Source organism: Cyprinus carpio, chromosome B19 (assembly GCF_018340385.1).
Source record: "Cyprinus carpio isolate SPL01 chromosome B19, ASM1834038v1, whole genome shotgun sequence".
In the NCBI taxonomy this organism is placed as follows: Eukaryota; Metazoa; Chordata; class Actinopteri; order Cypriniformes; family Cyprinidae; genus Cyprinus; species Cyprinus carpio.
The window spans coordinates 1,040,977-1,058,036 of NC_056615.1; the positions used below are offsets into that span (position 1 = coordinate 1,040,977).

General features: G+C 44.0%; 1 protein-coding gene across 1 annotated transcript in view; it reads left to right on the forward strand.

The window, feature by feature from the left end:
* LOC122140611 (CMP-N-acetylneuraminate-beta-galactosamide-alpha-2,3-sialyltransferase 1-like) overlaps positions 1-15,670 on the forward strand; it is a 132,856-nt gene extending 117,186 nt beyond the window's left edge. The window contains exons 5-7 of the mRNA XM_042744791.1: positions 13,721-13,766; positions 13,892-14,011; positions 14,521-15,670. Of these exons, the coding sequence (XP_042600725.1) occupies positions 13,721-13,766; positions 13,892-14,011; positions 14,521-14,694 (340 nt within the window). The 3' untranslated portion in view covers positions 14,695-15,670. The remainder of the gene's footprint in view (positions 1-13,720; positions 13,767-13,891; positions 14,012-14,520) is intronic.
* The last annotated feature ends 1,390 nt before the right edge of the window (positions 15,671-17,060 follow it).

Consider the following 17,060-nt stretch of genomic DNA (forward strand, 5'->3'; position numbering starts at 1 on the left):
ATACATTTTTTTCCCATTCAGTCTATGTATTGGTAAACATTTATATATAGTATATTCATATGAAAAAATCTGTCAGTAGGCTGTGAATAGGTACAGTGTTTATGTGTAGCATTTGTATAGTTTGTATTTAGTTTCTTTTAGTTTATTTATAGGTAAACATTTATATGTAGTATTTAGTCAAAATCTGTCAGTAGGTTAGTTGTGTATAGGTATAGTATTATGTTAAGCATTCGTATAGTCTGTATTTTTTAGCTTATGTATAGGTAAACATTTATATATAATATATTTATAATCAAAATCTGACAGAAGGTTAGTTGTGTATAGGTTTTACTGTTTTACTTCATTGTTGTATGTCTGTATCTATGTAGCACCGTGGTCCTGTGAGGCACGACATTTCATTCCACTGTATGTCCACGCATGTAGCGGAATGACAATAAAGCTCAACTTGAACTTGATTATTACTCCAATGTAATTGGAGTTAGCAATGGGAACTCTAGGTCTCTTTTCTAGTGGTCAACAATATTCTGAAACCACCTGATTCTTTGACATCAGATATGTATTCCACTGACTTATGTGATCGCTTTTTGACTTTTTTTGCATCCAAGGTTGAAAACGTACATCAGCAATTACTTACTGGTACTCTTCACAATGACTCCTGTCAGTCTATCACTCACACACCTCCCCACTCTGTTTTCTCTAACTTTACACTACCAACTATTTCAGAGATAGTGGGTCTGATAGGTAAATTTAAATCTTTGACTTGTCAGTTAGACCTTCTACCAACTCCTTTAGTGAAAGCTTGTTTACCAGCCCTTTTGCCGTTGATTGCTAAAATTGTTCACGCTTCACTTGGTTCTGGTTTTGTATCTCCATCTCTTAAATCTGCTATTATTACACCCATACTTAAGAAACCAGGGGATGATCCATTTAACTTTGAAAATTTTAATCCAATTTCAAATTTACCATTTATCTCTAAGTTAGTGGAAAAGTTTATTGTAATTCAAATTCATGAACATCTCTCCAATAATAACTTATATGAACAATTCCAATCTCGTTTTCGTCCCCACCACAGTACTGAGACTGCTTGTCACAGTGTCTGGTTTGTGTTCCCTGGGTGTCCACTAGAGGTCTCACTTTCCCATATCGTCACCCCACTTCAGGAACTGCATTTTACACAAGCCTTATCTGGACTAATCACTGCTCATTGCACACAGCTGTTCCCACTCACATTGTTTGCACCTGTCTATATATACCCGGTTTGTTTCTGTCATTGTCATGGAGTCCTTGTTTAATGTCACTCTGGTATTTCGTGTTTCCTAGCTGTTGTTCATGTTTCTTGTTTTTGGACTGCTTACCTGAATTGTGACCTTTGCCTTGCTGGATTACGATTTTGGATTATCCCCAATAAACACTGCTTTTGGATCTACCTGTTTGTGTGTGTGTCGTGACAGAAGGACTCCATCATGCCTAGATCCAGCGGTGTGGGATTTCGAATCCGTTCCCCAGCCACCATGGAGGAGGAGACAGGCATCTACCGTTCCTCAAAGCCCGGAGGCCGTCCCCGATCAGCCCGCTGCCGTCCCGGAGGCCGAACCCCAGGCAGCTTGCTGCCGTTCCCGAGGCAATTCCCGATGCGGTGCCCGAGGAGGTGCCTAAGGGGAAGGCCAAGGCGGTTCCCGAGTCCATTCCCGATGCAGTGGCCGAGGCGGTTCCCGAGGCGGTTCCCAAGGCAGAGGCCATTCCTGATGCGGTGCCCGAGGAGGTGCCTGAGGCGGGGCCCGAGGCTGTTCCCGATGCGGTGGCCGAGGTGGTTCCCGTGGCCGAGGCGGCTCCCGATGCGGTGGCCGAGGTGGTCCCCGAGGTGGGGCCCCGAGGCCGAGATGATTCCCGAGGCGGTGCCCGAGGCCAAGACGATTTCCAAGGCCGAGGAGGTTCCCGAGGGGGGGCCCGAGGCCGAGACGATTCCTGAGGCCGAGACGATTCCCGAGGCGGTGCCCGAGGCCGAGACGATTCCCGAGGCGGTGCCCGAGGCCGAGACGATTCCCAAGGCGGTGCCCGAGGCCGAGATGATTCCTGAGGCTGAGGCAGTGCCCGAGGCGGTTCCAGAGGCTGAGATGGTTCACGTCTCCACAGGCCGTCCAGAGCACCTTCACATCTCCACAGGCCGTCCAGAGCACCTTCACGTCTCCACAGGCCGTCCAGAGCACCTTCACGTCTCCACAGGCCTTCCAGGGCACCTTCACATCTCCGCATGACCTCCAGGATGGCAGGTTTCGCTCTGGCCGCTCAAGTAACGGGTTCCTCCCTGGCCATCTGCCCAGCCTGCTCCTCACTGGCTTCCCGAATGGCAGGTTCCGCCCTGGCTGTTCAAGCGGTGGGCTCCTCCCTGGCCATCTGCCCAGCCTGCTCCTCACTGGCTTCCCGAATGGCAGGTTCTCCCCTGGCCGCTCAAGTGGCGGGTTCCTCTCTGGCCGTCTGCACAACCTGAATTGCCTGATCCTCCGTGGCCACCTGAACTGCCTGGTCCCTCATGGGCCCCTGAACGGTTTGGTTCGCCCTGGGCCTCTGAACTTTCTGATCCGCCCTGGGCCCCTGAACTGTCTGATCCGCCCTGGCCACCTGAAGGGTCTGGTTTGCCCTGGTCCCTTGAACTTTCGGGTCCACCCTGGCCCCCTGAACTGACTGATCCACCCTGGCTACCTGCTAAACCTTCACTTCCTGTCCCGGTTCCCCTCCATGGACCTGGCCCTCCGTCCCTCCCCCTGACCCTCCACCATTCCACCTCCCTCCTGGTCTCTTTGTTTTGTTTTTGTTGTTTTGTTTCTGAGGAGCATCTGGAAGCTGCTCCTTAGGGGGGGGGGGGGGGGTAGTGTCACAGTGTCTGGTTTGTGTTCCCTGGGTGGCCACTAGAGGTCTCATTTTCCCATATGGTCACCCCACTTCAGGAACTGCATTTTACACAAGCCTTATCTGGACTAATCACTGCTCATTGCACACAGCTGTTCCCACTCACATTGTTTGCACCTGTCTATATATACCCGGTTTGTTTCTGTCATTGTGATGGAGTCCTTATTTAATGTCACTCTGGTATTTCGTGTTTCCTGGCCGTTGTTCATGTTTCTTGTTTTTGGACTGCTTACCTGAATTGTGACCTTTGCCTTGCTGGATTATGATTTTGGATTATCCCCAATAAACACTGCTTTTGGATCTACCTGTTTGTGTGCGCGTCGTGACACTGCTCTTGTCAAAATAACCAATGATCTACTGTTGGCAGCTGACTGTGGGCTTTTAACTATACTTGTCCTTCTTGACTTGAGCGCTGCCTTTGATACTGTCTCACATAAGATACTTCTTGACAGGCTAGCTTCCATTGGTATTACTGGTACTGCTCTATCTTGGTTTAGGTCATATCTATCTGGACGCAGTCAGCGTATTCAATTAAATGGTTTTAGTTCAAGAATATCTACAGTCACCACTGGTGTTCCCCAGGGTTCTGTTTTGGGCCCGCTTCTTTTCATTATATATATATGCTCCCTCTTGGTTATATTTTAAGGAAATATGGTATTAATTTTCACTGTGATGCGGATGACACCCAACTTTACCTGTCTGCCAAACCCACTGGTTCTTTTCCACCGCCATCTTTGTCAAGCTGTTTAGCTGAAATTAAAGATTGGCTTTCAGTGAACTTCTTGAAGGTAAATGGCAACAAAACTGAGGCTCTGCTTGTTGGCACTATATCTGTTGTGTCTAAATCTAATTGTTTCTCTCTATACATTGACAATACTGCAATCTGTCCTACCTCTCAGGTTAAAAGTTTGGGTGTCATCATGGATAGCACACTATCCTTTAAAGCTCAAATTAATAATATCACTCGGATCGCATACTTCCATTTGCGCAATATTAACCGTCTCCGTCCCTTTCTTTCAAATAATAATACTACAGTTCTCATTCAGGCACTAGTCACTTCACGTATAGACTACTGCAATGCTCTTCTCACAGGTATTCCCTCCAAATTGCTGCATAAGCTTCAGTTGGTTTAGAATTCTGCAGCTCGTGTTCTCTCTAGAACACCTTATACTGATCACATTTCTCCGGTTCTCCAGCAGTTGCACTGGCTTCCAGTAAAATATAGAGTTGAATTCAAAATCTTGCTACTTACTTATAAGGAACTTCATAATCTTGCATCACAATACCTTACTCAACTTTTCCATGTTTACACTCCTTCACGTGCACTTAGATCTTCATCTTCAATTTCTCTTGTGGTACCTCGGGTTACTACCATGGGTGGCAGATCTTTTAGTTATGCTTGTAAGGTGACCTTGGGTGTTCTGAAAGGTGCCATGAAATAAAATGCATTATTATTATTGACCACAAACAAGTTTAAACTGAGCTTCTTGTGAGCAGTTTGCATTATATGCAAGAGCGAATATAAGCCTATTGACAGCATCATCTGTGTTTATACAGCTGTAGCAAACACAGTTTAGAGCATGTAAACGCTCTGAGGACACACTGTTAGTAACAGGCATGAAAACTGGTTAAATTAAATAAGCATTCTCGTCCATGCATTTCAACAGGGGTTTACTATATTCAGTGGCATAATCTCAATGTCACGTTTGTTTAAATCTAAGGTTGATTATTCGCTGTGTTGAGTATGCGGTTGATTTCAGCTCCATGCATTATCAAATGACTAATTTATGATATTTGCTCAGGTGGGTGCTGGGGTCTTATCTCTCAGATTGCAAAGGATATTCTTGTTAACACTTGTGAACATTACACATAGTGCGCGTCTGATTAAGCTGATTAAGTTAAGCCGGTCGGTGTGGTAGCCCAGGCACACATAGATAGTAATGCATGCCGTTTACATGGCTCTTCGGAGCTGCAGCAGTACATATGTCTTTGGTGATAGATCTGAGAGTTGTATTCTAGTCCTTTGAATTCTTAGAAAATAATGCACACCCCAGGTGGTGTACACCTCAGTATGTATATTATTTTCTAAGAATTCAATGGCCCGAAGTCAATTATTCAGCTTACACTACGGTTACCAAACCTCAAGACATCGATCAGATGATATATTTCAAGGGTTTTGTACTTAATGATGTTTTATTAACAAGGTTCGGGAGGAGCACGTCAGATACTTAGCCTAATTAGCACTGGTAGAGCTCACTTAAGATAATCAACACTAGGGTATAAATACAGCTGACACCCCTATCCATTGATGGTTTATCAGCATTCGGTTTGCACCTTTTGCCATTATATGGCAGACTCAGCTTCTCTCATTTAGAAGACGAGGTCTATATTGGGGATTTTTCAGTTCTCTGGCCAATCTGCCGGGCCCAGGATCCTCTTCCACCAGACAACGCCGCAAGCTCCGTGCTCCATTGCAGCCGCTGCTTTGCTCGACCAGCCACACGCTCCCCACGACGCCGAGGCTTAACCTCACATCTACCCCGGTGTCCTTTTATCTTTAGGCTGTGCCTACAATTCCTCCAATCGGAAAGTGGACCGCATGTAATCCTGAGGCAAACGGCGATTAATTCCGCCGCTCCATCTTTGCGAAGGTAAACAAAGTGGATCTGTACGATCTAAGTTATTAGTCTCCCAGCAATCCGCCAAACCCCACTCCTAAATCCACAACAACAGGGCGGCCAATATATCTGGCAAAACTCACAAGGCCCCGAACTCGCCTCGCTCGACACCTCCATTGCCCTGCGGCACACAAAACCCCGCTCTTCTTAAGCGCTGGCTCGCAGCGGCAGGCTTTCAACGAGCCTGGGCTGGGCCACCGATCTCACCGCAGCAAAGCCTCACTGGCTTCCCGCTTCGACTCACCCTTTTACCGTGGCTCATCCGGCCGCAGCGTCATCATACAGCCAGGCCTCAAGCTCTCGTGCTAGCGGCACAGGCCGTGTTGCAAATATATTTAGGTAAGTCGCTAAAAGGTGTCATTGGCTGCTGAAAGTTGTTAAAGACGTTGTGACACAAGGATCTTGATATTATTTTCAGCCACGTCACAAACGGCGTAGAATACAAATAAATTTCTAAGATTTTCTTAATTTCGCGAGTATTTTTTCCTGTATTTTAAATTACACTTCACTCAGATAAACGGATGAAAAAGATTGATTTGCGAGAAAATGATTTCAGCTATGTACCTAAACGACTATTGATTAGGTACCTCGACCTTTTTCCTCAACACGGAAGTGAGCCTATGGGTGAGACTTACGTTTCATTACGTATAGGTAAATAACGAGGAGAATAACAACGTGCAGTAAACAGTAAAACTGTTTGCAGTACAAACTAGAGTGTTCTTAAGATAACAGATTAAAATAATAATGATAGGACACATTAATTGTCAATATCAAGCAGCAAAACTAACTGTTTTGTACAGCTAAAAATAAGGTTTACTACTAAGAAACAATCAACAAGTGCAACCTAATTCACATGTGACGTGAGTATTACTAGGCACCTCTCTCCAAGTCTAGCCAACGTGCGCATCGGCTAGTTTTTCAATACTTTTTTCTTCGCATGATTAAGAGGAAATGCATGTGTTTTTAAACCTAATAACCTTAAAGTTGCACGTTAAAAAAAAAAAACACTGCAGTTCTCACTCCCGAAGGAGCCTCTATCTATATCTCTCCGCTCCCGCAGGAGCTTTTCCCTATTTTCTCCACTGCCGCTGCAGTGTCTGCTCCCTCAGGAGCTTTTCCCTATTTTCTCCACTTCCGCTGCAGTGTCTGCTCCCGCAGGAGCCTCTATCTAATTTTCTTCACTGCTGCTGCAGTGTCTGCTCCCGCAGGAGCCTCTATCTATATCTCTCCACTGCCGCTGCAGTTCTCGCTCCCGCAGGAGCATCTATCTATATCTCTCCGCTCCCTCAGGAGCTTCCCCTATTTTCTCCACTGTCACTGCAGTGTCCGCTCCCGCAGGAGCCTATATCTATATTTCTCCACTGCCGCTGCAGTGTCTGCTCCCGCAGGAGCCTCTATCTATATTTCTCCACTGCCACTGCAGTGTCTGCTCCCGCAGGAGCCTCTATCTATATTTCTCCACTGCCGCTGCAGTGTCTGCTCCAGCAGGAGCCTCCATCTATATTTCTCCTCTACTGTTCTATTGAACAAACTTAACGTATTTTAAACAATATAATGTCCATGCATTGTCAAAAGCCTTCAAAGGGCACCAACTTCCCGACGATTGTTTCTCCATGTCACTGTGCAATTTAATCCTCGTTTGGCTAAACATCTAATTCAAATGTACACTTAATCTTGAATTTTTAAACAATTCTTTACAACAGAGGTGCTACGGCAATCATAAATCCTTGAATGTGGACGTCAAAAGTTGCCATTTTTCATGCGAGCCCTCTTGATGTGAAAAAATAAATAAATTAATTAAAAAATAAAATAAAAAAAATAATAATAATAATAATTTTTGACTTACTGTAGCAGGCAGATCACTCACTGTTCATGATGCACAAACTATTGGAGGAAAATCCCCAATACTGATTTGGGGGTTTATATGAATCTGTCTAATAAAAAGTTTACGTGGTATAATTTCACAAAGCTTGTGAGAACATTCTGGTTTTGCTTCAAATCGGGTTATTAAATCAGATTATGTGTATGATTGTTATATAACTAAATGATATGAAATGATATGTACATGAATTATATAACTAAAATTAACTGTAATTACATATTTAGGTTAAATAAAGATGTCAGTCTTCATTTATTTATTTTTCCTTCTCCTTTTTAGGAAACAAATCAAAGAAACAAATCAAATGACTTACCCAGTCATTTTTCTATATATTAAAAAAAAAAAAAATACTGTATTTTTTGGCTTAAGGCTAAAAAAAAACCTTATATATTACATGGGTCTTAGCACTTGGCTGGCAAAAGTTGACATCACCTCAGATTTCAGAGTTACCAGATTCATAGCACTTATTTTGGGTACACTGGCACAGGAAATTCTATTTATTTTATTTTTTGTATGCTTAACTTTCGAATGCAAAGACCGCACCAAGATTTTCTGACACGTTATCGGAAGCAGCTTATCGGATTTTGTAAACAGTTACACAAAGTAATCCTCATAGCATCTACCCATTTAGACAACCCAAATTGTTCTTAGTATTGAACTCCCTGGCAGGTGCTGCAAGAGCTTTCCTGGTCGAGTGAATGTTTTTTCTTTCAACTATCGGTGTTGCTTAGCCATCCGCGCAGTGTAGTCTCCCGGCTAGACAACATACTTTTTTCATCCTATGGTCAACAAAGGCTTACCCGTCCAATGCTGTGAGTATTGAGCTCCCATCGGACGTCGGCGAGAGCCTCCCGTCCACACACCCTTACCTTTTCCTCCTTCGGTCAGCGAGGTTTACCCGTTCGATGCCTTGAGTATTGAGCTCCCATCAGACGCCGGCGAGAGCCTCCTGGCAACACAACTTTACCTTTCTGTCGTGCGTCCGGAGAGGCTTATCCGTTCGATGCCTTGAGTATTGAGCTCCCATCGGATGTCGGCGAGAGCCTCCCGGCTAGACAACCTTACCTTTTCCTTTCTACGGTCGGCGAGGCTTATCCGTTCGATGCCTTGAGTATTGAGCTCCCATCGGACGTCGGCGAGAGTCTCCCAGCCACATAAACTTGACTTTCTCCATGCTACGGTCAGAGAGGCTTACCCGCTCGATGCCTTGAGTATTGAGCTCCCATCAGACGTTGGCGAGAGTCTCACGACCACCTAACTTTTCATTCCTGTTTGACGGGTGGCGATGCTCAGCCGTATGAGGTTAATAGTCTCGACCTCCTGCCAAACGCTGTCCAAATCTTTTCCCCCTCACCTGGTGAGGCTTACCCGTTTGATACCCTGAGTCCTGATCTCCCATCGGATGCCGCGAGAGCCCGCGCAGTCGGGTTTTCCTTTTCTCGCTCCCCGGCCGGCGAGGCTTACCGGTCTGATGCCGTTGAGTATTGTGCTCGTGTCAGATGTCAGCGAGAGTGCTCCCGGTTGGGTTTCTTTACTTGCTGCCCACAAACAGGTCTTATCCATCTGATGTCGTGAGTATTGATCTCCCGTCGGATGTCGCTAGAGTCCTCTTTGCCGGTGGCCCAAAGCCTGTTTATCTGCTCAACTGAGAGGACCTACACGTCCGTCATCCTGAGTCTCGATCTCCAGTCAGAGGCTTCATGGGCCCTCTCGGTCAGTTATCTGCCCTGGTTGCCCACTGATTAGCAGGGGCTCATCAGCCAGTAGGGCCCGTACGCCAACACTGTGACCTATTCCAGTCGAGGCAACTCGGGCCCTCCTGGTCGGGCTATTCAGTCACGCTGCTCCTCCTTCATCGGCCGGTAGGGCTCATCCGTTCCAATGCAGTGAGGTGCTCCGGTTGAGCAACGGTTCGAGCCCTCCCAACTGGGCGCCCCAAATCACGTAGTCCGATACCAGCAGCCGGTAGTGCCTACCTTTCCAAATGTACTTGGATGCTATTGTGGGGGGGTCCTTAGTCTGGCAGCTGTACTTTTGCTGTTGCCTTTTTGGGGGGTACTCTAGGTTCGGGCCATTCCCAAGCTCGGAGCCCTTCCCCGGACAGCAAGCCAAATATGCATTATATACTTCAGCTTATTATATGTAAGTGTGAACTCATGAAATGATGTTTTATTAAAAAGGTTCGGGAGGAGCACGTCAGATACTTAGCCTTTTTAGCACAGGTGGAGCTCACTTAAGATAATCAACACTAGGGTATAAATACAGCTGACTTACACCTATCCATTGACGGTTTATCAGCATCCCCCCTCCACCCCATCTCCTCCACTTAGAGTTCATTTTACACTTATGTAGGGGGGGTACTCTAGGTTAGGGCCATTCCCGAGCTCGGAGCCCTTCACCGGACAGCATGCCAAATATGCATTATATACTTCAGCTAATTATATGTAAGTGTGAACTCATGAAAAATGCTATTGTTAGTAGGAATAATTTCTTCCGTGTCTCATCAAACGCCTCCGTTGCTAATTCCAAAACTTTATTTTAAACCTAGTAATGGAGGCTTGAGCCGTTGGTAGCAGACTAATGCAGTTAATAACTAAGTTATATGAGAGAGAGAGAGAGATTACCTCTGTGAGTCTGTGTTTCTCAAAAGTGTTCGGCAGCAGTGTCTCTTTTGCTAGTGAAACTTTAAGTTTATTTTTTCACAAACATTGCTGTTGTTACCTCGCATGTAGTCTCAGCCGTTGGCTGAATGTGATGCATATGGCACACAAAAGTGAACACACTTCAGGACTTTTGAAGTCATCGGATTGGTTGAATTATACAGGATTTCCAGGAGACATGTGTGTCACGTTCTTTAACGTTCCACCTAGAAACAAAGATGCTGTGCATTATGCATTCTCTAGGGGTCGCTATGGGGAACAGTATACCCACGCCGCAATGCTGAGGGGAGTGCAGGCCAGAATCATAGTAAACACTTAGTACCAACTCTACCATTTCCATGGGAGTTGCCCCTGGGACGTTTAGATGGCTGTCTGTGACAGTACCCCTTACGGCCAAAGGCCTAAGCTACATGCCCAACTTAATTGTTAGGGCCTCGGCCCGGGGTAGAGCTGAAGGCTTGGAATCAGGAAAGATTCCTTTAAAGGGATACGGCTAAGAACCTAGCATTTCATACTAAGTCTTGCCTGTCACACAGGGGCTACCGCTTGCTCTCGCAAAAGCTTGCTGAAGGAACTGTCTCAACAGATCTCCAGTAGCAGCACCCTGTTTAGATAGGTATCCAAGGATAAATAGGTGGAGTTGCGCCCAAGTTGAACGGGCCTTTTACCAACTCAAGAAAGGGCACAAAGCAACTGCGCGAAGCCCTCACCATATAGGATTTTAGAAAGAACGCTGAATACTAGCGTGCGAACTTACCACAGTGTGGATTTCAGAAAGTGTGCAAAGACTTCACGTGCACACTTACCATAGCATGGATTTTTAAATAATGTTCTAAGGAGGGGCTCTCGTGGCACTCTGAAAGAGCAGCTCATAGATGGAATGGTGCATCTCAAAACAGTATGTTTGAAAGTCATCAACTTGATCTGTGAAAATAATGCTGGAGCGCTCTGGGGAAAAACAGCGAACTCAGTCTCATATGAGAGGAGAACTCCAAATTAAGAGTAGCACGCTCATAGGCGACCCTTCTTGGAAAAGGGGAGCGATGTTAAACTACCACGAGAATCTCCCAAATAGCCCCTCATGTTGAGGGAAGTGATGCTTGAAGTGTATAAACAAATACACACTGGCTGAATGGAGCCCAAGGAACCGAGGTCTAATCATCTCAAGAAATGGAACGAGGCGGAGCGCATAACCCTTACCGTACAGGATTTCAGAAAGTGCGCAGAGTCTTGTGTGCACACTTACCACTTACGTGGATTTTTAGAAAGTGCGCAAAGTGTTCACCTGCACACTGACCACCATATGATTTTCAGAAAGTACACAGAGCCTAGTGTGTGTACCTAACGGTTCCTAAGCATCGCAGAGGCGCTGAACCGCACGGGAGAGGCAAGCTCAAATTTTACAAACCTCTAGCGAGGGGAGCATCACCTGAGGCAGCATATCTGAGAAAACTTCTGTAACTGCCACCTTCACTTTCCGCTGGATGTGACATCACAACTAAGTGGCCAGGAGACCCCTCAGGGTGACCTGGCCGGATGATCAAGGAGGCTCCTGCAGAAACCTGTGATCTCAGCCGCCTAATACCGGAACATGAAGCCGGATGGCTGGTGCTGACGAGTGTTTAGTAAACACTGTAACTGAGCACTGCAAAGGAAACTCACAGAGTTTATTAGTAGACACATAACCATCAGCAATTTAATACACAAGTATATACAGAAAGGGTTATTTTTATACTCCCACCCTCCTGCGCTGGAGCCCTGCTCAAGGGGCGCCTCCTTTTAGTCCGGACCATCTGTAAGGTGGTTGCTATGAACATAGAACCAGCCAAAAACATTATAGGTCCAGCATAGGAGACTGTTATGCGAGAGGTTTCCACCTAACCTCATTCAGGTGGAGAGCTGGTGGTTACAGGGGAATTGGGAAGGGGAGGATAAAAGCAGAAGTTAAAAATCCCTAAAGGGAACGAGTAGATACCTCGGTATCGCTCTGATTCAGACGAGAATGCTGCCTCGACTGGATCACATCCCTTAGGTTCTGCTTACCTTCTTGTGACCCACGATTCCTCTTACCCCTGCCCGCAGGTGGGGGAGGAGCGCGAGTCGCGACACAAGCCTTCTGTGCCCGTCTTTGATCCTCAGATCGAGACAGGCCGATTACCGTCTCAATGGAAATACCGAAAAGTTCTGAAGGCGAAACCTCAGCATCGAGAAGGAAGCCTTTTCTTTCTTCCCGATGTCTGCCAGGTTCATCCACAGAAGTCTCTCCACTACCACCATGGCCGCCATAGTCCTGCCCATGGCAGAGGCGGCTTGCTTGGTAGCCTGGAGAGAGACCTGTGGTGCGGCGCAGCTCGGCTACCTGATCAGGAAAATGGCCTTTGCCTCTATCCAGGTCTATTAGCAGATCAGTCTGATATGCTTGAAGAACCACCATCGTGTGTAATAAAGCCACAGCCTGACCTGCTGCTGGATATGCCTTACCATTTAAGCCAGATGTATTTCTTGAAGGGGCTTAGATGGCAAGGAGGGAGATTAAGAGAGGATGTCTCCCCTGCAGAAAGAAAGCTCTTTCTACAGGGGGCATCCTCTCATAGCCGTTTTCGCATATCGCCTCAATGTCGGCAAAACTCTTATGCCGAAACCGATGGATGCTAGAAGAAAACGGTCTATTTCATTTCTTTGCAATCTCTGTATGGAGATCAGGCAGAAATGGAAGGCTCACCTGAGCTGGAGGGCTATGGTCGGAAAGATAACGCTCATCGAGGCGGCGTCACCTTGTTAGTGTACTTTCATGGCAAGTCCAACCTTGCCGTGACGCGATCCATAACCTCCAATAGCTTTACATATGCAGGGCAGGAGAATTGAGAAGGCAAAGCCTCAGCTTCTGTGTGTGTCATCGGGTGTCAAATAACGCCGACACGGATGCACACATTGTCTAAACGCTTGCTAGTAGTCGCCATGATAGACAGAGAAAGAGCACTCTTACCAGTTCTTTCAGATGCACACTTCAAACAAAACAGTCAGTGAAGACGAAGAAGATGAATGACGTGTTCTCCCGGTGCCTGTTTATAGTCGCGCCGGTAGTGACGTCAGAGGCTGTCGCCGGCCAACTCGTTGGTGTTTTTTCAATGTATGCTTCAGACACGGCTCATGACGAGATGTTCCCCATAGTGACCCCTAGAAGACGCAGTTCAAAGTTCCCTTGAAAGGGAACTGAATTTACTCAAAATGTTTGTGTCTGAGGTGTCCACATAAAGCATGTTCATGTCATAATGCATTTAAATAGGCCTACACTATTATGTCCTTGTACACCATATACACTATTTTAATAAAATCTTAATTGTCATTAATATATATATATATAATTTTTTATTTATTTATTAAACAACCACCATTCATGTAATTTAAGATATTCATCCAACTGTATTTTTTTATTTTATTATTATTATTTTGTTTTTCTGTATCATCTTTTTGACCTATATGTTCATTTAGAGGGAACAGATAGCTATACAGCAGAGGGTTAGAATCTGCAGAATAATTTAATTAGTACAGTGAAGCATTGTTTATTGATCAATATGATTGTCTCTGGCTTTTAGGACATATGTACCAGTCAAGAAATGGATCAAAGCCAATAAGGACAAGGTTAGTGGATTGTGTGCCATTATTAAAAAATTTAAAAGGGGGGCTTTTTGACTCTAGTTTTGATCTGTTCTTACTTTTTTTCTTTATTCCTATTTTTAGAGATTTGATTCATGATCTTTTCACAGGTGTTAATCTACAACCCAAGCTTTTTAAAGTATGTATATGACTCATGGCTAGAGGGTCGTGGGAGATATCCATCCACTGGATTCCTTTCTCTAATGTTTGCAATTCACATTTGTGATGAGGTATGTTAATTTTAGTTGTATTGTTTTTCTTCAGTGTCTTCACTGTTATCAGTTTAATACTTTTCTGTGCTTTAAGGAGCGCATTTCACTCCCGTTCTAAAATTTAGTTTCCACATGAGAATATCTCCCCCGTGTGAAACCAGGCCTCTGCTGCAACTGTGTGTTGAGAAGTGTGTTTGTCAGATTTCACATTTTGTCATTTTATATGATCTAATGAACACTGATTAATATGGATCTTTCTGTCATTTGGTATGATTTTAAAGAAAAAACTGCTTTAGAATAGATTATAATAGAAACAGATTATGTGATGTACAGTTATGTTGATGATTTATCAAAACCCAGACTGATAGATCTTACCAAATTTGAATGAGGAAAAAAAGGTTTAATGTTAAAATATATTAATAAATTCTACTACTACTATTTCTACTGCTGCTGAAATAACTACTGCTAATAAAATAATCAATAAATAATGATGATTATCTAAAGTCAATCTGCTCTGTTGGATGTAGGTGAATGTGTTTGGATTTGGTGCTGACCAGGATGGAAACTGGCACCATTACTGGGAGGATAACATGCTGGGAGGAGCATTCAGACACACAGGGGTCCATGATGGAGACTATGAGTACAACATCACACTGCTCTTAGCAGACAAACACAAGATCATGCTCTACAGAGAAGGCTGACTTCACACATGGAATTTTCCACAATGCCTTAACAGAACAGAACTACTGTACCACAAGACAGGGGCCATTTGAGCACTTATTGCCATTTGTGTATGGATTGAAAGCTTTAGAGATTTTATTTGATTTTTTTTTTTAATTTACATTTAGAATGAAGATTAAAAAAAATAATAAAAAAAATTGGTGGTTAAAAATGACAAACAGGACTTCGAGACTGTTTGCAAATGTTGCCCATATGCTGCAGACATGGATAATATCAGTTTCACTTTCTGACAACAAGCTAATATTCAAAGCTAAACTTTTAAACACTCACTTATAACACTTCTTCCTAATAATTTCTATGTACATCTTTATAAAAAAGCAACATTTTATGTAAAATTCACTTTACATTTTAAAGTTTTATTCATTGTGATATTATGAATAAATATGCCATGGTTTAGTGGAAGATTGCTGCCATCTACTGCAAAAACATACATTTTAGTATTATACAATATACAAATTTAAATAAAATGGGGGCCACTCATTGGCTCTTTTGCCATTTCCAAATAGGTATAAATCTGTTAACCTTTTATTTTATTTAGTTTTGTATGCAGACATAAAATAAATATAAAATAAGTATTTGTTATAATAACTCCACATTATTACAGTCAAACATGCTGTTTTGAATTTTATATTCATGCATGTATCATGGTACTGTTGTAAAGGAAACAGGAAACATGTAAATGGGGTTAATAAATTTAAATGTCTGTTGATAAGCTACATGGATTAATTAATAGAATTTCAAATTTAATGTGCCTTCTTTTGCCAAATAAATGTGCCTTGTTTTAGAAAAAAATGAATGAAGTATTTATTTATTTATTTATATTTATTTTTTAATTTTCATTTTCCAAAACACCATGTCTGTGTTTTGTAAGTAGTGTATATTAATCCAGTGGTAATTTTCACCAAACATGTTTTAATGTATGACAAATAAATGAATAAACAGATTAAGTTTTGTACTGTCATCACTCGATCATCACTATGTAAAAATTGCATCAATTTTATTATTATTTTGCCTACAGAAAATGACATACTCCGTAATGTGTAAAACACCTCCAAATAAATACAATGCATAAGACTTCCCTGTGATTTTAGCTTATACTGAAAACATGAGAAAAGAACAAGATGCTGGGTCATGGCATGACCGGTGTCTGATGCATGTGTGAAATAAAGTCTCAGTAGGAGGAGACTATTGACTGGGCCTGTAGATCTTCTACTCTTTTTAGTGACATCATTAGTAGAGCTACCTTAAGAGTCAGAAACTTCTCAGAGGCTAACTCTAAGGGCTTAAATAGTTATTTTTATAATCCTTCCAGGACCACTTAAAAATCCCAGGAAGGAACATGTGGCTAGTTGAGAGAGCAGCCACAAATACTTCAAGCACACCTGGGACTGTTCCTGCTGAAAGGCACTTCTGAAGGAACTCCAGCAGTTCACACCACAACACAAAGAGCTGCCATTTTAGTGCCTACAATTTCTTTTAGGAGATCTGGAACTCAGAATTGTCTCAACAACCTCAGTTGAGGCAGGAATCTATTAGCTAGTGCCCCTCAGGGGCCAGACCCAAAGTTTCACATTTCTGGCCGGGGTGAAAGATCAAGTGCCCCTCAGGTTTCATATCTTTTGTGGGTCAGCCAAGTATGGTGACACCCATACTCAGAATTCATTTGTTTATGCGCGGCGTGGCTCTTTGCATTTAACCCATCCGAAGTGCACACACCAGAGCAGTGAACACACACACACACTGTGACACACACCCGGAGCGTGGGACCATTTTTATGCTGCTCGGCGCCCGGGGAGCAGTTGGGGGTTCGATGCCTTGCTCAAGGACACCTAAGTCATGGTATTGAAGGTGGAGAGAGCGCTGTACATTCTGGCTCCCCCCACCCACAACTGAGCCGAGACGAAGTCACAACCCTTCGATTGGGAGTCCGACTCTGTCATAGCACGACTTTCCCCTTTCACATTTCTGGCCGGGGTGAAAGATCAAACAACGCACTTGAGACAGAAGGTCTTTCTGAACGTGAATCTCCCAAGGAATGTGGTTTGGGAGAACTGAGAATGTGGTAATGGGTGTCTGGCTGTCTGTAATTGAGAACCCAACTAGAACATCCAGGAGCAGAACTATTGGGGGAAAGGTGTGCAGATGGTACCATGGGATCTTAGAGGCGAACAAGTCCACCTCTTATTAGCTATCAGCCAGTCGCCTCTCTGTGACAACTCTTGCAGCTATTGAATGGCCAGTGGTGCACGCCATTTGCTTGGTGGACTGGAAGGCGAGATCTGTGAGATTTAAACTGAACTGAGCTGCATGATGACATCACTGAATT